Source organism: Grammomys surdaster, unplaced genomic scaffold, assembly GCF_004785775.1.
Source record: "Grammomys surdaster isolate TR1022 unplaced genomic scaffold, NIH_TR_1.0 126391, whole genome shotgun sequence".
NCBI lineage: Eukaryota > Metazoa > Chordata > Mammalia > Rodentia > Muridae > Grammomys > Grammomys surdaster.
In genome coordinates, this window is record NW_021621185.1 from 229,713 (window position 1) to 256,746 (window position 27,034).

The 27,034-nt window shown below is 40.3% G+C and overlaps 2 protein-coding genes across 2 annotated transcripts in view; one reads left to right on the top strand and one right to left on the bottom strand.

Annotated features, from left to right (window-relative positions):
* Positions 1 to 6,248, bottom strand: part of Arsk (arylsulfatase family member K) — a 34,991-nt gene extending 28,743 nt beyond the window's left edge. The window contains 2 exon segments of the mRNA XM_028760210.1: positions 1,401 to 1,530; positions 6,052 to 6,248. Of these exon segments, the coding sequence (XP_028616043.1) occupies positions 1,401 to 1,530; positions 6,052 to 6,192 (271 nt within the window). The 5' untranslated portion in view covers positions 6,193 to 6,248.
* Positions 6,249 to 6,529: 281 nt separating this feature from the next.
* Positions 6,530 to 27,034, top strand: part of Ttc37 (tetratricopeptide repeat domain 37) — a 115,092-nt gene continuing 94,587 nt past the window's right edge. Inside the window, exons 1-8 of the mRNA XM_028760086.1 lie at positions 6,530 to 6,557; positions 7,081 to 7,150; positions 17,962 to 18,025; positions 18,834 to 18,979; positions 21,772 to 21,862; positions 25,301 to 25,444; positions 25,819 to 25,910; positions 26,670 to 26,745. Of these exons, the coding sequence (XP_028615919.1) occupies positions 21,773 to 21,862; positions 25,301 to 25,444; positions 25,819 to 25,910; positions 26,670 to 26,745 (402 nt within the window). The 5' untranslated portion in view covers positions 6,530 to 6,557; positions 7,081 to 7,150; positions 17,962 to 18,025; positions 18,834 to 18,979; position 21,772. The remainder of the gene's footprint in view (positions 6,558 to 7,080; positions 7,151 to 17,961; positions 18,026 to 18,833; positions 18,980 to 21,771; positions 21,863 to 25,300; positions 25,445 to 25,818; positions 25,911 to 26,669; positions 26,746 to 27,034) is intronic.

Consider the following 27,034-nt stretch of genomic DNA (forward strand, 5'->3'; position numbering starts at 1 on the left):
CCCTTCCTCCCTCCCTCCCCCCCTTCCTCCCCCCTTCCCTCCTTCCCTCCTTTCTTCCACCAGTTCACTGAATCTTGCAGTTTGGCTTAGCTGGCCAGAAGCCCCAGGAACCTTCCTGTCTCTGCCTGTGAGTGGTGGCATTACATGCATGCATTGTGACACTCAGCTTATTCCTGTTGCTTTAAATACATGGGTGCTGGGTACTCAAGCTCAAGTCTCATGACCATGGGGGAAGCACTTTAGAAAGTGAGCATACTCCAAGCCCCTCTTTTCTGATCTAAGAAAATACTGTCTGAGAGGTCGGGTATGAATCCCAGTAACGAGAGTTCCGGTATGTTCTCTGATGTTATTCAACCTTTTTGTTTTAGTTTTCTTCTGTAATTGGCCTATTAATAATAACCATGCTCATGGAATTAGGAGGATTACTTATAAATATTAGAAGAATATTACCAACTACAGTAAGAATACAATAATCATTTCTATCACTATCATTCCTTGTCATATGCTTTTTCTAGGAAAACTATTTTTGTGAGAACTTCAGAGTTCATTAACCACTTTCTCATTTACTATTGCAATTGACAACCATGTTTGCTGTGGGGGATTTAGTACACTTAGCATTCTGTAGTTGGGGAAACTGGGTTACTTCCATTGCAGGGTTCACTGAGGTTCAGAATTACCTTACCCTAGCTCAGGGCTCATTCTACTCAACACAGTATAGAAATTAGCAAACACATTTTTACTCATGATCTCTATGGCTCATAGAGAAACCAAACTGTCCCTGAAAGATAACCACAGACCACATGGACAGAGGCATAGGAGAGCAACTTTCAGACAATAGTCTTAAAAGCAAATGTTCATTTCCTAAACTTATGGCTTATGGTCATTGACATGCATACCACTAAAGCTATGTGTATTTGTTAATAAGGTTAGCACTCAGTTTGGTGATAGATGTAAACTGGAACAGAAGAGAAAGAGATGAAGTATACGATATAAAATAACTTGAAAACTTTAGATAAACATGAATAGAGGTTCTTCCTGTGAAGGATCTTCCAGAGAGACTGCTGACACCTTTGTGGTGTGAGTTCCAATCCTTCTGAAACCCTCACTAAAAGACTCCCTTGGAAACAGAGCTCTTTGATTTATGGGTGTCTGTTCATCTGCTTTGATAGTCTAGTGAAAAAATGAAATGGAACGAGACAGCATCCCAGGCAAGAAAAAGTCTTTCTTCAGAAACACAAGTTAGAGACTCAAATGAGCCCAGCATTCAACATCTATCTCAGAACACACTGATTACACCACTGTATTTTTATTAGGTATCAAATAGGACTTTATGATAGGTTTTTGCATATGATATTCTGAACATGAATGTACTTTTAGGCAAATTAAAGGAACATTCATACCTGCACGCGACGGACAGCAGATGGGAGAGTTAGTGTAGGCATTTAAGAAGGTGGTGCCATGTGCTCTCATGAAGTTAATGAAGGGAAGTTTTACTACCTGACTTCCTGGTTGAAACGTTAGTCTTCCATCCTGAAATAAAGAAATTCAACCTCTGCTGATTATGCTACAAAAAAAAATTATTTCCTTTAGTTTTAAACACAAAATTCACAACCCAAAAGACTTCAGCATGTTTATTCAAAATCATGAAAAGAATAAAAAGCAACTACAGAGGTATGTTATTAAGGATCCAGTGCTCAAATAAAATTGAAAGTATTATGATCAAATCCATTTACATATATTAAGTTAAAGAGCTTCTTGGAAAGTTCTTTTGGAGAATGAAGAAATAATTTTAAAATAATATTAATAAACATTAAATACTTGACCTGTGTGTTTATGTATCAGGCACCTTGCAAGATCTAAGAATACAATGGTGAGTTAAAATAGTTTCATATCCATGAAACTTACACCCTGTAGCAGAGATTAAAAAAAAAAAAAAAAAAACCAGTAGCAAATTAACTTTGATGTCTCAGGGTTTCATTACTGTGAAGAGACACCATGACCAAGGCAACTCTTATAAAGGAAAACAGTTAATTTGGATTGGCTGACAGTTTCAGAGATTTAGTCCATTATTGTCATGGTAAGAAGCATGGCAGAATACAGGATATCATGGTGTTGGAGATGGAGCTGAGAGTTTTACATCTTGATCTGAAGGTTGCCAGGAAGAGACTGGATTCTACACTGGGTATAGCTTGAGCATAGCAGACCTCAAAGCTCACACTCACAGTGACACACTTCCTCCAACATGGCCACATCTACTCCAATAAGGCCGTATCTCCTAATAGTGCTATTCCCCATAGGCCAAACTTTAAAATACATGAGTCTATGGGGGCCATATCTATTCAAACCTCTACATTTGATTACTTATATGATTTATCTGTGTGTATTTGTGTATATGTATGCACATATACCTTTTCCTCTGAAACAGGGTCTCATCATCTCAGGCAGCCTCAGACCTGCCACAATGACCTTGAACTTCTGATTCCCATACTCCACCTCCTGAGTGTTGGGATCACAGGAATCCATTACTACACCCTCTTTGTGTGGTGCTGGGAATTGAACCCAGGGCTTTGTGCATGCGAGACAAATCTCATGTGAGCTGTATCTCACATATAGCTATAAATTTCAATAAATTCTAATTTCTGTTTCTGAATTATGACATGGCATTTAGTTCCTTTTCATTCTGGGCCAAGGAGGATCAAAGGAAAAGCTTAGATTATAAGCACTGTTCTAGTTTGATTTTATTGTTGTCACAAACATAACCATGACTCAAAGCAACTTTTGGAAGAAAGATTTATTAGTTCTGGCTACAGTCCATCATTGAGAGAAGTTGGGGCAGGAATGAAGTAGGATCTTAATGAGTAGACACCATGGAGAAACAGTTTGCTGGCTTGGTTTCTGGTTAGCTCACTCACAGTCTTATGCTTAGTTAGTGCTCTTATATAGCCCAGAACAACTTAGACAGGCCGTGAGATAGTGATGTCCACAACATCCCTGCTCTGCTGTACCAATGAATAATCCAGACAATCTCCCCCTTCTTCCTCTTCTTCCTTTTTAACTTGACACAAGCTGGAGTTATTTGGGGGAAGTAGAACTTCAGATGAGAAAATGCCTCTATCAGATTGCCTGTGGGACATTTTCTTGATTACTATGGGATTAATTAATGATTGCTGTGGGAAGGTTCACCTAACTGTGGGCAGGGCTACTCCTGGGCAGGTGGTCCTGGGTTGTACAAGAAAGCCAACTGAGGAAGCCACAAGGAGCAAAGCCAGTAAGGAGTCTTCCTTCGTGACTTCTGCTTCAGTTCCTGCCTTACATTCCAGGATGGAGTGTGACCTGACACTTCAAAGATGAAACAAACCCTTCTCCCCAGCATGTGTTCAGTTACAATGCTTTATCACAAGAATAGAAATATTAATTAAGATTTCTCACACATGCTGTGATCTAGTGATCTAGGCAATATCTCAATTGAAGCTTTCCTCTGGGATAACTTTAGGCAATGTCAAATTGACAATTAAAGCTAACTAGGAAAAGCACTATCCTATTAAAGAGTCAAAAAATGACTCTCTGCTATGGCAAGGCCTTAACATATTGTGTGCCTTTTAGACTTATCTTCCAAGCCAAGTTACATTCTTGGGAGATTCCGAAGTCTACATTCCTGTCCCACTATTTCCTTCTGAAACCTCATCAAATGAGGACCTGTGTGGCTGAAACAGTGGGGAGGTACACTGTGTGTGGAAGCAGGGGTGCAGAGGGAAGGTGCACTGTGTGTGGAAGCAGGGGTGCAGGGGGAAGTACACTGTGCGTGGAAGCAGGGGTACAGGGGGAAGGTGCACTGTTGCCCGTATTAAAAATGTGCAACTCAAAGGTTTTTAGTGTATCCAGAAGGTCATTTCGAACACTTACATCATTCTCAGAAGAACCCTTCGCCTCAGCCTGGACTCCTTTAAAACTGAGGCAAGTGCTAACATGCCGTCTGTCTCCATAGCTGCTTTCTTTGGACATTTCATATAAATGGATTCATATAAATTAGAGTCTGTCATCATTCCTTCTGAGGACAGGTTTTCTAGGTTCAGCCACATTGTAAGAGCATGAGTTTTGGATCTCCTTTTTCATTGCTGAATAATACTCCACACCCACACATTTATCAGTGCATGGCTCTTCAGGTTGCATTCACTTCTCATCTTCCAGCACAATACTGCCATGTAGAAGCTCTGGTGTGGACTCATTTCTCTTGGGCACAAACACAAACATATACACCTAGGACTAGAACTGCTGAATTGCATAGTAACTCTACAGTTAATCACGGTAAAAACTGTCAAATGGTTTTCCAAGGTGGCTGCACCTCTTTTACAAAGCATCTCAACAGCAGTGTATGTAGCTCCTAATTTCTCCATATTCTCACTAACTCTGGTTATTATTTATGGTGTGTGTGTACTGAAGAACTGTAAGAAATAACAGGCCAATAACAACCGTTTCACACTTTATCACATTTACTTACATATTTACATTTATTTACATGTTTATTTACATTACCTCCTCCCCATTCCTTGACTCTCCCCGTATCTTCTCACATAACTTCCTCCTATTTTTATGTCTTTTGATTCTGGCTATCTTTATGGGGATCAATTGGTTTGATCTACATTTCCCTAATGATTAATGAATCTAAGCTTCTTATTATAGGCTTGTTGGCTATCTGTGTATATTCTATGCAGAATGTCTTTTCAAATCCTTGGCTCATTTTAAATTGCCTAATCCATGATTATAAAACTTTAGACTTCCATTGTCTTGAAGGAGTTTTATAGCCTTAGCTTTTACATTTAAATCATTGATCCACTTTAAGTTATTTTTTACATATGGTGGAAGGCAGGACCCAACTTTACTCCTGCCCATGTGTATATTCAATTTTCTAGCACTACTTGTTTACGAAACTTTATTTCTAGACTCTTAAAAATCTATTCTACTGGTCTGAATATTTATCGTTCTGCCTGGAAAATATTACTGTGGTTATTGTAGCTTTCCCATAAGTTTTGAAATTAAAAGGTTGTTTTTTTTTTTTTTTTGTTTTTTTTTTTTTTAGGGCTGTAGAGATGGCTCAGAGGTTAAGAGCATTGGCTGCTTTCCCAAAGGTCCTGAGTTCAATTCCTAGCAACCACATGGTTGCTCACAACCATCTGTAATGAGGTCTGGTGCCCCCTTCTGGTGCAGGCTGAACATTGTATACATAATAAATAAATCTTTAAAAAAAGTTTTTAAAAATCAGTCTTCTTTTTCATGTTTTTTTCCTCCCAACTCGAGGTCCTTTCACTTTACATATGAATTTAATTCAAATTTAAGATTATGCATACATATATAATTTCTTTAATATATAAGAAAGTAGATTTAATTATAACAACTAACATTTAAATCAGTGCTAACACAATTATAAAATGTCTAGATCAGTGGTTCTCAACCTTTCTATGCTGCAACAGTTTAATACACTCCCCCAATCATAAAATTATTTTCGTTGCTACTTCATAACTGTAATTTTGTTAGTTATGAGCTGTAATGTAAATATCTGATATTTCCGACGGTCTTAGGTGACTCCTGCAAAAGGATCACAAGACCCCTCCCAAGGGATCGAGACCCACAGGTTGAGAATTGCTGGTCTAGAGAATAAAGTTAAATTTCCTTCATTTCTCAATCAAGCATTAAGTTTTGTAAATGTAGGCGACTGACATGTGACTCTGGAAAACGAATACAGTTTTATGGAAGTGCACAATGAGTTTTCCTTCAAACTGAATTGAACCTGGATATTGGCTAAATATTAATAATGGCAAAAATGCTTAACTTGTTCCGGTGGTGAACGGGTGTACTCTCTACTGGTGAGGTTGAGACAGAAGGACTGCTAGAGCCCACGAGTTAGAGACCGGCTTCTTACTACTTCTTTACTAGCGTGCACACGTGTGCTGCAGCTGTGCGCATGCAGAACCTCTCAACCCCAGGGTCCTGTTCCCTGTGACGTTTCTCCATAGGCTGTGAGCAGTGTCTGCGCCGGGTCCTCTGGGTACTTACGAAGGAGTCACTGGCGACCAGCACCACGTTGGGTGCCTGGGCTACTGGCAGCCTTTTCTTCAGTGTTCCTGGGGCCGGTGCCGCGAGCGCCAACGCTGCGACCACTGACACCAACAGCAGCAGCATCGCTGGCCTGGGCATTCAGAAGCGGCCGCTGAGCGGGTCTCCTGTGGCCTACTCTCCAGTTATGAGCTGAGACCGGACTCTAAAACTAGTAGTTTGGGTTCCAAATACTGAAGTAAATAGGAGTCGTACCGAGAAACTACAACTCCCATCAGGCCAAGAGCAAGCGCATGCGCAGAAAAGGAATCGCCCTCAGCCCATGTAAAGACCGTTTTAATCAAATTTCGAGCTAATGATAGCTCTGCCAGTTCCTCTCACTCAAGCGATGCCTGGGGAAGTGCGCATGCGTTGTTCAGACTTGTACTTTGTGGTAGTCCCATATGCCCAGGTCGGTTCTCATTGCTTTCGGTTTTGGCAGAAGTCGAAATCTAAAGGCAGTTGAAGTAGTATTTAGGGGGAGAAAGGATTGGGCATGGGCGCGTTGTTAAGGGTTGTCGTCCTTTTGTGCGGGCCTGAATGAATGTTCGCTGACATAGTGAACTTGGCGGTGATGAGGTGGCAGTGATTCTGTCACTTAAATTGGATGGGGCTGTGCCCCTATGGGACCTTAGGCTGGGTCACCCCAGGTGTGGTCTGGATAGTGGTTTGGATCTCTGCGGCACTTCGGGACCCTAGTCATGCAGTCTGCCTCATCGTATTCCCTCTTTTTACCGGGCTGTAAGGATTGTGCTCGTATGGGGTGAAGAGCGGGCCTAATAAGTTTCAGGTTCCAGATACGGAAATATTACTTAGCTATTACTTAGCTATTCTTTGTCTTTGGAGTAGCAAAAGGGATGGGGGGAGGAGGAGGGAACCAGTTCTAAAAGGAACAGATGTGGGCTGTGTGAAGTGTGCGGTTAATTGACGTATGCTTGGAGTAACATTGTTGGGTATAGAATAATCAGCTGTTCCTTTTTTGATTTCTAGATTCCTTTGGAGAATTCTGAAAGAAGCACATTTCTATCTCCAAGTCAAATTCTTCACTGATAAGTTTCAGGTATATAATTGTACATTACACTACTTGTTTTGATTTTCTGACAGGAAAAGGAGGAGTAATGCTATTTATTTAAAATCTCCACTCCCATATCTGGCAGCGTTTTGTACAGATTGATTGTAATGAAGAAAATATCTTTCACATGTAATGCAGTATGTCCTGAGTGTTGTGTTAAGCTTTACTATATATTTACTGTGTAGCGTGCTTTTATGTGGAGTACACTCTGTAGTCTTCATTTGCACTACTTTGCAGATGGGAAAACAGACAGGGAGGTTAAATACCTTCTCAAGGGTGAGAAAGCTTATCTAAGTAGATTGCCTCCTAAACGAGGCACACTCCCCAGAATTGTGTTTACTTAATTTGGAATGTAGAACATACTTTACAGAAACAATATCAACTGGCGCTTAGTTTTGTAAAAATTACTTTGGTTTTCTTTTTTGCATAGTCATGATTCTTTGAACACTAATCATTCTTGAAGGCTTTGTTTCTGCAGGCCCTTGTTCTGAGGGCAGAAGCACACCCTTTTCTTCTTTCTGTAATCGATGTGTCAGTGACAGCAGGTGCTGCAGTGGGTTGGTGAAACAGGTATTTAAGGGACCCAGTTTCAAAGTGCTGCTATAACCGAAGAGGTTTCTAGTACTTTTCGTCTGACATTAAGACGGACCTATAATGGTCCTGCCTGCTGGCTTGTCCAGCCCATACTTCATCTTCCCTGGTGGGAAACCTTACCTTGATCAGCGTGTTCTACACTTGTGGAGGTTTAAGTATTAAAAGTTCTGATTTTGAGCTGAAGTCAGTCTTCCACGTTTAGCCACTCATTAATTCATTATACATCGCTTCTGCATGGGTAAAAGCCATCTTCCCATTTCCTCTCCAAGAGTGGTCTTCTCAGGCTTACTAACTAGTCATCTGCTACTTATCACTTTACTGCAGGTTGCTTTACTGTTTTGTTTTCCTGGAATCTTAACCTTTTTAGTTTAATTCATTAACTAATTAATTATTTTACTGTACATCTCTACTGCAGCTTCCCCTCCCTCCTCTCCTCTCGACTCTCCCCACCCTTGCTTCAACATCAGAAAAGAGGAGACCTCCCATGATTATCAGCAGACCTTGGTATATCGGATTGCAGCAGGACTAGGTCCATCTTCTCCTATTGAGGCTAGATGAGGCAGCCCAGTTAGGGGAAAGGGATCCACAGGCAGGCCACAGAGTAAGAGATAGCCCCTGCTCCTACTGTTAGGACTACCACACCAAGACCAAGCTGAACAACTGTTACATATGTGCTAAGGACCTGGGTCTGTCCCATGCATGCTCTTTGGTTGGTGGTTCAGTCTCTGTCAGCCCCTTATGGGCCCAGGTTAATTGATTCTGTAGGTTTTCCTGTGTCCTTGACCCCTCTGACTCCTACAATCCTTTCTCCCCCTCTTCCACAGGATTCTATGAGCTCTGCCTTCTCTTTGGCTGTGAGTCTCTGCATCTGTTTTCATCAGTTGCTGGGTGATGAAGCCCCTCTGATGACAGTTGTGCTAGGCTCCTGTTTGCAAGTGTAGCAGAATATCATTAATAGTGTCAGGGGTGGTCTCTCTCTCATGGTGTATATCTGGATCAGTCATTTTGTGGTCATTCCCTCAATTTCTGCTTTATCTTTACTTCTGCACATCTGGTAGGCAGGACAAAGTGTGAGGCAGGACAAACTGTGGGTCTCAACAGAGGAATTTCTAATGGCTGAGGAATACTTAAAGATATGTTCAACATCCTTAGTTTTCAGGAAATCCAAATCAAAACAACTCTAAAATTCCGTCTTATACCCATCAGAATGGCTAAGATGAAACCCTTGAGTGACAGCACTTGTTGGTGAAGGATGCATAGCACAAGGGGATGTGGTTGCTGATGGGAGTACAAACTTGTACAATCACTTTGGAAATCAATTTTCCAAAAATTGATAAAAATTGTGCATAGTTCTACCTCAAGACCCAGCTATACCACTCCCGGGTATATAATCAAACAATGGTCCCCCATCCCACAAGGACACATGTTTTTCTATGTTCATAGCAGCTTTATTTATAGTAGCCAGTAACTGGAAACAACCCAGATGTCCCTCAACTAAAGAATGGGTAAAAGAAATGTTGTACATCTTAATTTTTCTTTTTCCATTTTTGGTTTTTCGAGACAAAGAGTTTCTCAATGTAACAAACCCTGGTTATCCTGGAACTCACTTTGTAGATCAGACTGGCCTTGAACTCACAAAGACTCTACCTGCTACTGCCTCCCAGGTGCTGGGATTCAGGGCATGGGCTGCCAGGCCCCAGCAGCATCTCTTCATTGTTTTATGCATTCTGAACATAGACATTTTTGTTAATCACCAAGTTACTCTCTGAGCAAAGGATCTTTTTATGTGTGCCTGTGTTCATGTGGTTAATTAGTATTCAGGTTAGGGGCTGTGGTTTAGTTCACAAGGGCTGATATAATAAAATACCACAACAGAAATCTATTTTCTCATAATTCTTGAGTTTAGAAGTAAAAAATGAAAGAATTGTTAAGTATGGTTTCTTCTGAGGCCAGTGTTATTGTCTTGTAGATGGTCAACTTCTCACTGTATGCCACCTGATCTGTCCTTTGTGTTTTTGCATCTCGGTATGTTCAGATTTCTTCTATTAAGTATGCCAGATTGGATTGGGCTCTTCTTACGTAACCTCATTTGTCTTCATTGCCTTTGTGCTTTGCAAATACTGTTGTATTCTGAAGTTCTTTGATGTATGATATATGAATTTTGGGGTGTTTTAAAAACTTTTCTTGTGGAAACATGAACAAGCAAGCTGAACTAATGAGCTTTTTGGACTTACTTATGGAGCATGGGTGTGGGGTTACTTAGGAATATGGATGACTCAAAGTTAGCTGCATCACTGAGAAGCCATTGCAACATGGGTGATGATTCATGAAGACTGTTCTTGAAGCTCCCTATATAACCTGTTAATAGCTCATCCACTTGCAGAGTATCCTGCTCTTCATTTTGTTACTGCTTATTTACCTTGGGAGAGGAACCTTGTAAATGTCAGTTTCAGGTTCTTTCTGAGATTTGTGGGTTGTTTATTTCTTGAGCCTTATAAACTTTATTTTTTGAGTCTTAAGCAGCCTGCCACCAGGATGGGATGTTTTAATTTGAAAGAAATTTCTATATAACACAGCAGGACACAATTATCCCATAACAGGCTCAGATCTCTGTATGCCTAGGTTTATATCATCAGCTAGTGATTTCCATGTTAGGAACAGGTTGCTTTAGAAAAAATATTCTATTCTTAAGAAGTTAGAGAAGTGTTCAGTTGAACAGTCTGGATCTAGCTTATGGTCCTCTGCAGGGCTTTTAATATCCAAAGTAACAGAATTTCCCAAAGAACTTCCAGTCAGTTTTGGGAAACACATAGATATACATACTTGTAAAAGTCTAAGACTAGAAAAGGCATTAAAAAGTATGGGTAATAGTTGAATACTAATAATAATAATATACCCCTATAATCCCCATCCCCTCCCAAAAGCAGTAATATCCAAATCTATTTTCTGGACCATGCTAGTGTTTTCAAAATGTCATCTTGCTTTCACTGAGCTGAGTGTTCTGTGATGACAGAGTTTAGGGTTTCTGCATTCAGTTGTTTTGAGGTATTTAGATTTTCCAGGGGCTTTAAGATTCCAGTATACACTGTGATGGGACACTGAGATCTGTTTGGTAGCCACAAATTTCCTGCACCATGTAGTAAATGCCTTTAAGCATGTTTCTTGGAATATGTTTTTGGAAATGCTGATATAGGTCAGGAATGTTACAGGATAGGACTGGTGTGAATTTGATATGGGGCAGGTTGTATGCTTAACACTTCAACTTGTCCTTGTTATGAGTAACATGAGACTAGGCAGAAGTAAGAGTAAGCAGGCTGAATAGTTGGGAGAAACAAGGATACACAGTTAGAATACTGGAGGGCTCTCCAAAAGAGTAACGTGAGTATTGACAAATGCTTTTTTCTGATCTAGACTTTGGAAGCTCGATCTTAAGTCATGTATTTTATGTGTACTACTCAACAGGATTGTGTCATAGTTAAGAGTCACTAGTACTGTGATGAAACACCATGACCAAAGCAACCTGGGGAGGAAAGGGTTTATTTGGCTTACACTTCCACATCACATTTCATCATCAAAGGAAGTCAGGGCTGGAACTCAAACAAGGCTAGAACCTGGAGGCAGGAGCTGATGCAGGTCTGGGAGGAGTGCTACTTACTGGCTTGCTTCCCATGGCTTGCTCAGCCTGCTTTCTACAAAACCTCGTTCCACCAGCCCAGGTGTTGTGCTACCTACTATGGATTGGGCTTTCCCCCATCAATCACTAATTAAGAAATACTCAACAAGCTTGCCTGCAACCCAGTCTTATGGAGGCATTTGAGGTTCCCTCCTCTCAGATGACTTTAGCTTCAGTCAAGTTGTCATAAAACTAGCCAGCAGAGACGGATTACACAAGGGGCTACAAATAATATGGGCCTTGCGTTTGGATACTTAGTTGGGAAGGAGCACACATGTCCATAGAACAATTAAAAATTCTCATATGTTTTTGTTGAGTAGCCCAGGAGTACCTCAAGCTTTATGATCAGTACTTGTGTAATAGCTGATTTGAAGAGGATATACTCAGGGTTGATGATAGTTGTAAGTTAAAAGAGATAAGATCACCTCCTCAGAGAACAAGGAATGAGGCTGCAGATGGGTCGAGTTTATTTTTTTATTAAAAAATTGTGTGTAGTGTATTTACATCATTTTCCCAAATCTTTCTGGTGCTTTGCATGCTTTCCTACAGCTAGCTCCTCTCAAATTCATAATTTCTTTCTAAAAAAAGAAACACACATGTTATACACACACATGTACACACATACAGAAATGAATATATAAACACAACCTGCTGAGTCAATTTATTGTTGCTCCTATGTATATGTTTTAGGTATTGGATAACCAGTTAGTGTTCTCAAATCTCTCTTAGGAATCATTAATTGCCTGTAGCTCCTCATCTAGAGCTGGAGCTTTTTGAGGTTTGCAGCATCCATATTGGGATTTCAGCTGGCACTGTCATTCTCAGGTCTTGTTTAGGTAACCATATTATTTTGAGTTTGGGATGAGGACAGGATTTCCAACACTTCTGAAATGACCCTTATTGTTACTTCTGCCACTGTCTGCTGTGTTTGGATGGGAAGGAGTGTTTTTATCATTGACATTCTAAAATCAAAATAGTGATTTTGAAAATTCTGAAAGTTGTTGTTATGCCCAGTTCATAAGACACTCCTCCCCCCCGCCCCCGCAAGAGACCACCAGGGACCACAACTCCGATATAAGCACGTAGAAGTTTCTATTTAAGCTAGAGCTTGGGCTTCAAACCGTCCTGATAGAACAGGAAGGAGAGTGACCCCCAGCTCTAGGTGAAGGGGGTTTATAAAGGAAAAGAAAACTGCAGGCGGGGGTTTCTAAGCTTTGCCATTACATGAGAGGGTAAAGGAATGCTGGTTTCTTCCCAGAGTCCAAGGGTAGGGGCCATATCATTTCAAAGACAGCAGACAGTAGCTTTCTAGACAGTAGCTTTCTCCAAAGACAACAGCTTTAAAATAGAGTTTGGAGGACAAATGGAATCTGTCTTGTTGTTTTTTTGACTCTTCATTGGCCATGCCTCTCTAATGGCAAGTTAACTTAGAATGGAGTCTTGAGAACAAAATGAAGTTTATTCTGCTACCTCAGTTCCTTCATTTCCCCATCTACTAGTTGCTTTGGAGGCCAATCTTGGGCTCCCTGAGGTCCGGATTATTTGTGTTAATTTGTTGATAGTGAGATCTCATTATCATTAATTGAGTCATCCCCAGCCTTTTAATATATTGTAAAAGCTTGTTTATGATACATGATGTAAAGGCAAGGAGAAGTAAAAGAATAACTAGTGGTCTCATGAAGGTGGAAATAAGAGTTGTTAACCAGCCGGGCGGTGGTGGCGCTCGCTACCTTAATCCCAGCACTTGGGAGGCAGAGGCAGGTGGATTTCTGAGTTCGAGGCCAGCCTGGTCAAAAAAAAAAGAAGGAATCAAACAGAGAAAGGTATCAACTTTTAGATCTTTTTTTTAATTTTCTCTGGCACCTGTCCAGGCTTTCCCTGACCTTAGTTGATGACTTATGGATGACTACAATGGCTATCATAAAAGCATCATTTCTCATGTAAGGTGCCATGTAGCCCTCCTTGTTGTAGGAAGACTAAGTCTAATCTCTGCCTCTTTTATAAACACCACTTCAGCAAGAGAATCTACATTGTTAGATGTCTTCATCTATGTCTGTCTTTAAACTGTTATAACTTTTTTCCTGTAATGTTAGCACAGCTATCCCAGTGCTGGCCCCGGCTAGCCCTGCCCCTAGAATTAGTGTTAAAGTCAAAGAGATAAGTTTTCTCTTTTATCTCATAAGGTCTCTCTCAGTTTGTCTTACTAAGGCTCTCAATACCATTTTCTCTGAATAATAGGTTATGTGGGGCACTAATTGAACCAAAATATAGAACCCATCTGGAGTAGAAGAATTAAGAAGCGCCCCATTCATGCAAGGGACCAGTGCTGTTGAACAGGCCCACTGTGCCTGTTCTGTGAGAACAATCCATTTGGAATGCACTATGGGAATGACGTGATTGCAGAGGCGGTGATGTGATGAGGGGACTTTTCCAGTCAGATACCTGTCCGGATATAGTCTGGAAGGCTAGAGCTGGACTTTTTTGTGACCATCTACAGGTAGAGTCCCTTTCAGAAACATCATATTCAGTTCTTAACCCAATGTCTTCATAAAGGGGGTGATGTAATACACACAGTACATATAGTTAGCTGGACAACAGACTCAGGACTTAGACTGAGTCAACATTATCTTGAGGGGATTGCTGTCCTTTTGAACCCTCTATTTCAGTACAGCTGGAGTCAGGTAGTCTTTTGGGGAGAGTGAAATGGCAGGTCTGGCATGAATGTAGTGTACCCAGGTAGTGATTTTATCTATTTTGATGGCATTTGGTGGGTGACACAGGGTGATGTAAGGTCCTTTTTACCTGGGTTTAAACATGCCTTGGCGAAATCTCACAGAGACCCATTCTCCTTGATTTGTGCGGTTCTGGAACCAGGCCTGCTTTATAGAGGGCACATAATTTAGACCATTGGGTAGCTCTGACTTTCAATATGAAATCATCATGTTCTAGTTCTGCAGTGGCTGCCAACTGTAGGCTGGGTACAGTGGTGGCTGGGCTACCATATACAATCAAAGGGTCTTATCTGACAAGGAGAATTCCTTACCTGATATAAGGCAAAGAGAAGGAGCATCATCCAGTCCCCACCAGTGTCCAAGGGTAATTTATTAAGTCTCTTTTAACATTTTATCTATTTTTTTTTTTTACCTGCCCTGAACTTTGGGGTCAGTATGTATAAATAATGTAATTTTCAGTCTGCCCCCATGAATTTTGCTACATCCTGACTTACCTTGGACACAAATGTTGTTCCATTGTCTGACCCTATCAAATGAGGAAATCTGTATCTGGGTAAGATATCCTCCAGCAGTTTCTTGGCCACTACCTTTGTTGTCTCAGCCTTAGTTGGGAATTCCTCTGTCTATCTGGAGAATGTGACCACAAATACTAGCAGATACTTGTAGCCATATCTTCTCCACTTGACCTCTGTAAAATTAACTTTCCCACTAGGCCTCCAGCCTCTTATCTCACAGTCAGGAACCTGGATGTTTGGGGTTGCTGGGAGTATTGGTCAGTTGGCAAGCTTTATAGCTTGTCACTGTATCCTCAAGAGTGCCCTGTATGTCTTTGAAAGTCACCTTAGATTGTCTCGACTGCATCTGCCATTCATCTCACTCCCATGTGACTCTGTGGATCTTCCTGAGAATGGTTCTTGTTGAAGAGGTAGGTAATGCTAGCTTACCTTTAGTTGATCTCCATTAGCCCATTTAATTTTTTCTTCTGTGTGTATCAGTTGTTCTGGGTGGTTCAGGTAGAACAGTGGCCAGTCTAGAAATGGCTGTTTCCTGTAAGGCTATCTCCTTAGCAGCCTTGTCAGCCAGGTTGTTACCTCTAGCCTAGCCATTGGTACTGTTTCTTTTTGGTACCCTGGGCAATGAATAATTATCTCTCTCTCTCTTTTTTTTTTTTTCAGTAGCCAGAGGGCTTTAAGACACTGTACAATTTCCTCTTTATTTTTTGACAGTTCTTCTGCTGTTAGGAGCTCTTGTTTTTGGTAAATGGCTCTACGCACATAAGCAGTTGAAAATACATATCTGGCTGGCTGGCTGGTTGGCTGGCTGGCTGGCTGGTTGGCTGGCTGGCTGGCTGTATATATAGATGTTAACAGCCAGTCCTTTATCCATGACGAGGGCCTGTGTTAATGTTACTAGCTTGGCCCTTTGAGCTGAAGTGCCTGGAGGAAGAGACTGAGTCTGGATTACCTCCGTTTCTGTAGTCACCACTGCCCTGCTTTCCTCTGACCCGCATGGATGAAGCTGCTCTGTCCGTGAACCAGGTCTGCTCTGCCTTCAACAGAGGAGAGTCCCTCAAGACAGGCTGGGTACTGTGTACCTGGGCCAGAACCTCACCACATTGATGGAGTGGACAGTATAAGTCAGGATGGGGTAGGAGAGTTGCAGGGTTCAGGGAAACAGGCGACTGGAAAAGGACTCAGCCAGGGTTGATTAGTAAAGTCTGATAATGAATCATGTGAACACTACTGAGCCTCAATCAGAAGGCTGCTTGAGTACCCCTTCAATTGCATGGGGGTAATCATGATCCCCTTCTGTTCCAAAGTTAATTTATCTGCATCTTTAACCAACAGTCTTGTGACTACAATAATATATAGGCAAGGTGTCCTGTTGTCATTGGGTCCAGTTTCTTTGATACATAAGTTTCCAGCCGCTTCCATGGTCCTAGAGTTTGGGTCAAGACCCCTTTAGCTACTCTTCCTCCAATCTGTTGAAGATTGGCATTTCTTTTCTCTTGGATCTGAGGCTTTGTTGGCTAGAATCTAGCTAAATCTCTATTTAATATCTTTCCTGTCTTAATCTGTACTTTTCTGTTTCTCTCTCTCTCTCTCTCTCTCTCTCTCTCTCTCTCTCTCTCTCTCTCTCTCTGTGTGTGTGTGTGTGTGTGTCTGTAACTTCCATTAGATCCCTCAATGACTTTTTTTTTTTTTAAATCTTTTATGTCTCTGTAACTTCTTAATGTCCAGCGCTAACTAACTAGGAAAGCCAGGGCTACCATGCTAGAACTCTCTGTTTTCTCAGGGTCCATTTGTGTATAGCCTTACATAGCCTTACACATATAGCCTTCATGACCCATTTAAGAAATGCCATTGGACTTTTATCAGTTTCTTGTCTAATATCATATCTAAACGTTGGCCAAATTACTCTTGAGACCTGCTGAAAGAGCCTGGTGGTGAGTCTGGAGATGCTATCTATCTTCCTTCATGTTGAAGTCCCATTCTGAGTGGGTTCCCCATGGAGCCAGTTTCTTGGCTTCTGTCTGTGGTGAAGGGAACCTTTAAGAGCTTTGGATAGGTGACTGCACTGAGTGCCCAAGAAACATGGAAGGGAGTGGTTGTTGCTTCTCAGTGGGCTGAGTGTCGCAGGATAGTGTCAGTGAAGATGCTCTTTACAACTCAGAGACCACATTTGTTCAGATAGGGAGCGAGCACTTCTCCTGGCAAGAAGGGTAGGCATTTACTGAATAAAATAAGTGACCAGGAGTCTGTTCCAAGCTCTGGTGAGATACATCTGCCCACTTGAGGCCTCTCCTGTCCAGTCTGTCCAGGCTTAGAGCCCTGGGAACTCACCTCCCTGGTTAGGGCTTCTAAGGTCCCTGGATGCCAGTGTGCACTGCACTCAGCAGAGGGGGAGGGGAAGGGAGATAAGCCTGTGTGAGCCATAAAACACAGAGTCTGTCCTGAGAAAAAAAGGGAGTCACCAAGTGATTGCTGGGAATTGAACTCAGTACCTCTGGGAGACAAGTCAGTGCTTTTAACCTCTGAGCCATCTCTTCAGCCTAGTGTCAAGGGACACGGTGCATCTACTTCTCATGCCCTGTACAAGTCCCCCTCCCAACCCAAAAGCTGATGGCACTGCTGACATAATGGGGAGATGAAATGGCCCTGTCTGGTGGCCATCCGACATCAAAAGTTTGCCACCTCAAGCTTCAGTAAGTGGTCATTTTCCCTTTCCTCACATCTACCGAGAGGTTGTGAGCTCTGGCCCTAACTTCCTTAAAATGAGAGGGTGAGAATCAGTCTGTCCCATAGCATCTGTCAAAGTCCAGTACAGATAGAAACCAAATACCACAAGGAACACAGTAGACAAACAAACACACATGAAGTAGCCGCTTAGCGATTGAAATCAGAAGTGAATCTAAACACTCGGACTCACAGACTCATGCCTTGGAAATCGAAGGCTAATTGAAGTGTGTGTGTGGGGGGGTAACTGATGGTGAGGATCCTCTTCTACCAAAAATTCCCACTCCCTCCCCACCTTTGTTTCTATGCCTCTGTACTCAGGGTTGTGTAACATTTTGCAAGTAAAAAGGAGACATGATTGGAACAGCTTAAGTCTTGATATAAACCAGTTCAGAAATTTGTAGATGAAGATTAGTGGCTCTCTGAAAGATGAAAGACTGAAAATCATATAGATTGATTTTTCATGTTTTAAATTATGGTCATGGTGAATCTAATTTTAAAAAATATGTGGAAAGCTTTGTGTGTTGGATATCACTATCTCCTGCTTGTGCTTACTCAATTTAGGTGAAAAATGGATAAGGAACAACTTGCCATTCAGTTCAGGAGGAAGATGCAGGCGTGATGACAGGTAAGAGGGGAGCAGTGTGCTAAATCACAGGCCATCAGCTTTCTAATGTTTATTTTTAAAAAAAATAGTTAATGGGCCTCTTCCTGTCCTATTTAAAAATAGTTACTCTCAGGAACAAATTACTTTATGTTTGAAACTTACATGCATGCACACATATGCATTCATGTACATATGTGTTAGAAGAAAGGAGTACCTGAGAGCCTGCATCCTATGGCTAAGTAAAGAAGGAACGGAAAGAGAATAGGTGATTCCATTGCAGTGTAAAGAATTACATTTGGAAGTGGGTAGATATGGAAGGTACTGAATACAGCAGCTGTTATCAGGAGAAAGGGTGCTTCTGATATTTGGTGTATCTACTGTGGTCTATTAAGTGTGATTTTCTCATTCTGTTTTGCTTCCTTTTTTTGTTCTCCTGTTCTCTCCTTTCTCCTTATGCAATGTCTCTGACTGGATTGATGCTCTTTCTTCTCTATTGTTGCAGCCTGTCTTCTCTTAGTAGTTATTTAACACCTCACACAGTGTGTCTTCTCTAAACTCCTACTGTACCTGCCTGTTTCACCGTTAGTCTGGCATTTGGTTCTCTCAGGGTTCATATGAAGTCGTAGATGTTTCTCCTAATTTAGATTATATTCTTCACAGAAACAGGGCCTTTTGTATTTTGTCTCGCATTGGAGAGCTTAGAGCCCATGTGGAGATTTTCTGTTGTTTCTTTCTTGTTTATGTTTCTACCCAAGGCCTTTATTTTAATTTTTACTTGGATCTATCTGTTTATCTGAGTCAGTTATCCTCACTAATTTTTTTTTTTTAGTCTACAGGTTACCTTGCAGAAGGGTCGTGGCTTAAGGAAAGTGTGAAATCAGTGCTAAACTTTGTTAACTGCTGTCATCAAGACTCGTAAACTAAAAGCATTTTTTTCTCTAGTTCACCTCTAAATCACTATCAAGATACTTTCAGGTAAGGTAGTCATTCAAAGATGATATAATGCGACATGTAATTAAGTAATTATTATAGCAATATGTTACATTATATTTGGGAAATCTGAATGTATCACAGATAAACCGATTTTATAGTGTCATAATTTTTATGTTATACTGAATGTTAGCTTTCTTAAGTTAAAACAACCTTATCTTCAATTCTCTAACTTCATAGATTTCTTTTGTTTCATTCTTGTGCATTTCAGTTTGAATAGAATATACGGGTAGTATTCTGTTAGTGTATTGTTTTAGTATACTGTGTTAGTATACCATGTTAGTGCACTGCATCAATGTAGCATGTTAGTGTATACTGTGTTAATGTAGTGCATTAGTGTAGTATGTTAGTATATTATATTAGTGTAATATGTTAGTGTTCTGTATTAGTGTTACATGTTAGTGTGTTGTATTAGTGTATTAAATCAGTGTACTCTGTTAGTGTATTGTAATAGTGTACTGTATTTGTGTATACTGTTAGCGTATGGCATGAGTGTATTATGTTAATGTAAAATGTTCCTGTACTGTGTTTGTGTAGAGTGTTAGTGTACTGTGTTTGTGTAGAGTGTTAGTGTACTATATTAGTGTATAGTGTTAGTGTACTGTGTCTGTGTATAGTGTTATTATTCTGCATTAATGTACTGTTTGTGTATAGTGTTAATGTACTTTGTTGGTGTGCATTGTTAGAGTACTGCATTAATGTATTTTGTTAATGTCTGTGTTGGTGTATTGTGTTAATGTATTGTATGTACAGTGTTAGTGTACTGTGTTAGTGTATTGTGTTTGCATAAAGTGTCAATGTACTGTGTTCATATACAGTTTTGTGTACTATATTAGTGTAACATTAATCTACTGTGTTCATGTACTGTGTTAATGGATTGTGTCCATGTTTGTGAAATATTTTAGTATACTTACTGTGGGAGAGTAGTTACTCTGTTCCTTTACTGTATTTGAATACTGTGGTAGTATACTGTGGTAGTTTGTTACTCTGAATATCTGAAGTCTGTAGCTGCTTAGTATTTACCTTTGCTTTATCTTTATGATGAGATTAGAAAGAGGTCAAGTCAGCAAAAAATGCAAATGTTTCTATCTTTTAAGAATTGTATGATTAAAAAATGATATTGTGATTGCATTTGGTTTGAGTAAGTTGGTAACTTATAAAATATTAACATGGGTTACTATAGTCAAAATTAAATTAATATACTTTAATATTAAATGAAGTACTTTGCCTATGAAGTAAAATATCTTTAAAATTTTTAAAATAATTTTTAAAATTTAAATTACTAAAAAAAATCTAAATTACTGTATAAAGTTTCACGTAGGGAAGGTTGGCTTTGAACTTGCTATATAGCAGAGGTTGACCTTTGTGACGCGCCGCCTCGCTGATAAGGAGAACGCCACACTCAGGATTCTTCTGACAGCAGTTTACTTGTTACAGCTCTTTTAGATGGTGTTACAGCTCTCTTGGATGGTAGTGGCGAAGGACCTCAAGCCCCAGAACCCACGGCTTATATAGAGCCCTGGGAGGACGTGCCGCATGCTCATTGGCTCTTTAAGTGATGCCTAATTAGCATATTAATTTTCATTGGCTCTTTAAGTGACGCCTAATTAACATACTAGTTTTCGCGCACATTCAGCTTGGATCCTTCAAGGAGCCGGCGCCATTTCGCAATGGCGAATGCGGCTCCCGACATCTCCCCCTTCTTTATTATATTGTTATAACAAATTTCCAACTGTTATTTCGCCAATCAAGCCCACCGTTCTACCAGTAAGGCGTTTAAGGCAGTTAAACAGTTGTGAGACCCTCCACACTTATGTCCCGTGCAATGGGAACCCGAGCCCTGGGAAGTGTGGAGGACTATCACTCAGGGTTCCTGGTTAAATACCCCCTGGAGCGACGTGTACATATCTGGTTGGTTAATTGCCCATAAAATCCTATATGCCCCGGGATGGGCTGTGACTTTCCGCGCTTTCCCCTTACACAAAGGCAGTAAATTATAGAACTTGTGAGAGCATCGGATTGCCAGCGCTGTCTCTGCCTTTCACGGCTCTCTACAGACCTTGAACTCCTTGAGTTTTATTGGAGCTTGCTTTTTTTTTGTTTGTTTGTTTTTCGAGACAGGGTTTCTCTGTGTAGTCCTGGCTGTCCTGGAACTCACTTTGTAGACCAGGCTGGCCTTGAACTCAGAAATCCGCCTGCCTCTGGGAGCTTGCTTTTAAAATTGGCTTGGGATTACTATATATTCTAGGTCTTGGTTCATAAGATCATCTGTATTTTAGCTAAATGTGTGGAGAGTGAGTATAATTCTAATACATCTGCATTTAACATGTATTTATTGGTCACCTGCATTTGTCAGGCTAAGTCCTAGAGATAGAAAAACAAAAACAGACAAAACCCTATTTATAGAGAACTTAGATTCCGCTGGGATTTGGATGCACATAATAGAGTAGAGATGTAGAATGTATGGTACAGGAGATGTGTTAGTACTTGGAAGTCAAATAAAGCAAGGGAAGGACATATGGGGATATTAGTGATTTTAAGTAGGAGAGGGAAGGATTAAAATCTTAGGAAGCTTGTCCAGGGAGTGGTCCAATGTGAGGAGACATTTGAATAGAAATCTGTAGAATCGAGGGAATGAACTGTGTGTGAAGCAGGAGGGAAAACATACTCTAGAGAGAAGGAATTAGATTTTTCTTTTTCAGATGGTTAAGTTTACTGAGACTCTCATCATTAGGGAGATATTCTTGTAGATTCACTACAGCTTCTTGTCTTGATAGAATGTCCAGCAAAGAAGTGAAGACTGCTCTAAAAAGTGCAAGAGATGCAATCAGAAACAAAGAGTACAAAGAAGCTTTGAAACATTGCAAGGTAAAGGGTAGTTGTTTCTTGGATAGTCAAATATATTACCAATTTATGGGTTGTTTGTAGGTGTAAGTCTTTTATTGTCCACATTCAGTCAAGTGATAGAACCTATAGAACAGTTGGACTCATCTCTCCTTCTCAGTGGGGTAGGCTTCTATTGCTGCACATAATATTCTTGATTGATAAATTATCAAAGCACTGTTTTCAAAGGCAGAAGTATCATAAGTGCCTTGCATTATGGAATGCCACTATACTTGAGCATTGTTATCATTATTATTATTGTTACTATTATTATGCTTGTACTAGATTTTAAAATGTGTCTGTTATATGGATTGTGCTTGTGGAGGTCAGAGGACAAGTTGTAGGAATCACTTCTCTCCTTCTATCCTGTGGGTTCTGGGGCTTGAACTCAAATCATTAGATTTGATGGCAGGAACCATTACCTCTGGGCCACCTTGCCTACTCAACATTTTCATTATTTTAAGGTATTTGACATACTAAATTCTATTTGACCAGTGGGTAGAAGAATCAAGATTCTAAAGCTTTCTTGTTTGCTGGTGGGAATGTTCCTGTTAAAAAGATATTGACTGTGCTAGAGAGAGGATGGCGGTAGACAAGAAGTCCTTAGAGAGGTGACAGATGCAGCCAGATAATTAGAGGAGGCCTTTAGTTCCTTTTCTGTTTTAGCAGGAAAAAGATAGGTGCAGATACATACAAGGCTCGATTTTGCATTGGGAAAATGAGAGCCTTTTTCTATGATGGCTTCTATTTTTTGGTGACATAAGGGCTCATTTGAAGATTGGAAGATTCATGTTGAGTGAAATCTGTGACTGATGGAGTTCAGTTATGGATGCTAAGAGTGATGGAGAGAGAGGCAAAAGAGGCAGGAGTGGGAGGCTGGAGGAGGTGTGGCAGTGATGGATCATAAGGAAGAATGAAGCCACAGGAGTAGAAAGGAGAGAGTCTGAGGTCCAGAGCTGTTACAATGAGACCATTACAATAACTGATTGGTTGGGTTGGTGTGTCAGACACATTAGAGATTCCCTCAGAGGCACCAGAGCACACTGGCGCACTTAATAGGAAGAAATCAAAGCATTTCCTCTTCGAGTACTTTGGCCAAGAACAAGCCCAATTTTGACTCCTTGCTTCTCCCTGTGACCCATCTGTCTGTAGTTTATAGTTCTGGAGTTGCCTGATGTATGAGTCTCAGTCTGTGCCTGCCTGAATGTCTTGTGAGTTTGTGCCTCACAAAGGGCTTTTGCTAAGCCTTATTGATCAGTATAGAAAGCATCACAAAGGGAAGGCATTCGTTAACAGTTTTGCAAGGGACTGAACTTCACTGGTCCAGAGCACTCAGAAAAGCCAACGTGACAGTGCAGCCTCAACAGGCTTGCTACTTACATCCACGTTACTTCCAGTGCTTATGGCGGGTATTTGTTTAAGGACACTTTTGACCTGTCTGCTGTTTTCAGCACATGTTTATCATAGCACACATATAGACAAACATGCATTACGCTTTGAATCAGGAGTGTGAAAGAATATGCTATTTAAAATTAAAGCTGTGTAACATGGTAAGGTCGTTTGTAACAAACAGGCTAAGTACACAGCAGGATTTTTGTTTTGTTTTGCTTTGTTTAGTTTTGTTTTTTTTGAGACAGGGTCTCTCTGTGTAGGCCTGTCTGCCCTTGGAACTCTCTTTGTAGACCGGACTGGCCTTGACCTCACAGAGATCCACCTGCCTCTGCCACCCGAGTGCTGAGATACTTAGTGTGCATCACCTGATTTGATTCTAATTCTTTAGTGGCCTCAGGGTTTATTATTTGCTTGTCTGTGATGTTCAGCCAAGGTACCAGCCTCTCTGAATGTAAGAGACCTATTCATAAAATATATTCATGACTGAGATTAGTAGACATATGAAGCCATGATGGTACTAATCTGATACAAAAGATGAACAGTTTGTTCAGATGGAGGATGCAGGATGTGTGGAGTGAGATGAGAGGAACCATTTCCTCCAGCATGGAGCTTATCTGGTAATGCTCATATGCTTGTGTGTCCACATAGTTATTACTGTTACTATTATTATTATTACTGTGTGTGATGTATGTGTGCATGGTATGGGGCATACACATGTGGAGATTGGAGAACAACTTTGTGGAGCCACTACCTTTGTGTTGAGTTTCAGGGACTGAACTGAATTCCATAAGCCTGGGTAGCCCACTGAGCCATTTGGCTGGCCCATATTCCTGTTGCCTTACTTAGCATGGGTATCTTTCTGTAGGTATTTGTAAAATTTTACATGAATTTCATCAGGTAGCTTATAATTTATTGTGGAGAACAAAGCAATGGCAGATGTCTCTTATCTGTGGTAACCCAGAATTGGTTGATACTAAAGAAAAACTACCCCAGAGTGTATTTGCTGTGGTTCTGTCTCATAGAGCTTTGCAGTATGGCATAAGTATTCCTTTGGGGAAGCTAGCTCCAGATTGTGTACATAGAGTTAGGTACTTTTCTCTCTGTGTTCTCTCAGACTTTTCTGTTTTCACCACATTTCTTTTGTATGTGATTATTTCCTTTAAAATGTATCTCAGATACTGAAGCTCTGATCGTTATAGTCAGACAGTAATTAGTGGTTGGTAGGTGACATGTAGCTGTGGCAGTTGATAAGCAGTTATATGCCACCAGTTGTACTTAGTGTTCAGAACATGAGCGAAACAAGGCCTGGTGTTAGGTTTCACTTTGGCAGACACCTGGTTGAGTTTTGTAGGAGGCAGCATTGTTGGATAGAGTGCAGCTTGTACACTGGTGACAGACTGCGCAGCTGTGTAAATGCACATAAGCCCAACTGTAGAGGTTCAGCTCTTAGAAAGGTGATTTTCCCTAGAATATGAAAAACCTTGAAAGGCTCCTGGTTCTTTTTTTTTTTTTTTTCCTCTAGAACATATAAATTGTCGACTTAAACTCTTTACTTTAGCAGGTACTTTTATTTCTGAAAGCATCATCTCTATATACTTTGTTCTAGATGGCTGCTGTTATTTAAACATTTACTACCATTGTATATTTGAACATGCTTGCTATATTGACATTAGGGTGAATTGACTTATAAGAGCCATGAAGAATTAATCTTTAATATGGGAAAATATTATTATGGAAAATAAAATATTGGTGTAGGATGAGGTGCTGTGGAGACAGGAAAGGGGCTGGGCATTACTGTTCTCGTGGGTGAGCGAGGCATTTGATGTGTGTATCAAGATCCCTTGGGCACTTTACATAAAAACACCTCACTTTCCAAACCCTTTATAGTTTTTCATTTACAGTACCTGGCTAGATTCTAAGATGGCTCTGTTGGTGCCAGATCTCGTGTCCCAGTTCATAACAGACTATTGTTTTGTTGTTTGTTAACTAGTTTCCAAAATGTAATGACTTACTCTTAATTTTTTTAATCAGACAGTGTTAAAACAAGAGAAAAATAACTATAATGCCTGGGTTTTTATTGGTGTTGCTGCAGCTGAACTAGAACAGCCTGACCAGGCCCAGGGTGCCTATAAGAAAGCTGCTGAACTAGAGCCAGAGCAGATACTCGCGTGGCAGGTATGGAGACATGGTTTCTTTCTTGTAATATAGGGCAAGCGCTTGTTTTACATTTTTCAAAATGTAGGTTCCAGTGTTAAAATAAGTACTTAAATCTGTCTCATGAACAAAATCAAATTTTCTAAATTAAAAGTTAGAGGTTTAGGTGACAAAGATACTGTTTGTCACTATTTAACTTCCTACCTAGTAGATTATTTTTAAATATACTATAAAGTCTCCTTACCACCTTTAGTTTACTTAGAGGCTAATTCCACACACATTTCATCTGTAAACTATGCTAATTTGTAGATGTTACTACATTATTTCACACAATAAATGAATTTTGTGACGTATGAGATTTTGCTAAGAATAATCATTACCACTTCCTGTTTTAGGGGCTAGCAAGTTTGTATGAGAAGTGTAATCACATAAATGCTAAGGATGATTTACCTGGTGTTTACCAAAAGCTGTTGGATCTCTATGAAAGGTAGGAATATGTGGGGAAAGGCTAGTTTCTTTACAAGTTTGGGTTAGAATAGTTCTATTCATTGAAGTGTGTTAGATAGGCCTCTCTAGAGTAAGAAAAGTGGTAGAATGAATCTACATATCTAGATACATTTATTAGAGTGGCTGACAGGCTATGCTCCAACAGTGGAAAGTCCATGAATCCAATAATTCTTTGGTCCTTGAGGCTGGATGTCTCAAATGGTCTTTAGCAAACTCAAGAATTTCAAAGAAGTAGGCTCTACTGCCAATGAAGGAAAGGACTTGTGGAGGGAAAGCAGACAAGAGCAGCTTTCTTCTTTTAAGCCCTTTATGCTGACTGCCACCTGAAGATGTGGTCCAGATTTTAAGTTGGCTCTTCCCACCTCAAATGATTCAGTCAAGAAAAATCCCTCCCAGCTGTACCTAGTAACGTGGGCTTTAGTTAATTCCAGATGTAGTTAACTTGACAACCAGGAATAACCACCACAGAGATAGAAGGACTATAAACATTTACTGAGAATTCAGAAACAATTTTCTTCCAGAAGTTTGTCACACATTTTTTTTGTGATTGAAATAGACTGAAAAGACTATTAAGATGATTGACTCAATTTGGAATTTTTAAAATTTATGGTCAAGATAATGAAAGATGATCTTTAGGCTTGTTGTATAAAATAATACTGTAGTATCAATTGATTCAGTCTTTTAAGTCTTTGGTTTCTGCTATCAAATTAAAATTTTTTTCCTTTTCTCTGAACCTAAGTGTTGACAGACAGAAGTGGTGTGACGTGTGTAAGAAACTCGTGGATCTCTATCACCAGGAAAAGAAACACCTAGAGGTGGGCCAGTGACTCCTGAGCTACTGCCCATAAAATGTTGTTAGAAAAAAGCTTTCATGTAGCTTTAATGAAAGTTAAAAATTAAGATACAGTATGATATCAAAAATTTGAGAAATAAATTACAATGCTTTGGGAACTGAATTACAATTCAAATTTAGGATATCCTAAGTTCTAAACTTTCAGACTAGTTTAAGTTTCCTAAGTAGTGGACCTGTGGAGCGTTGTGAGCCAGATTGTTACCTTCTAAGTTGTGGGGGTTGGGGATGTAGTCGTCTATCTGTCTGTGTCT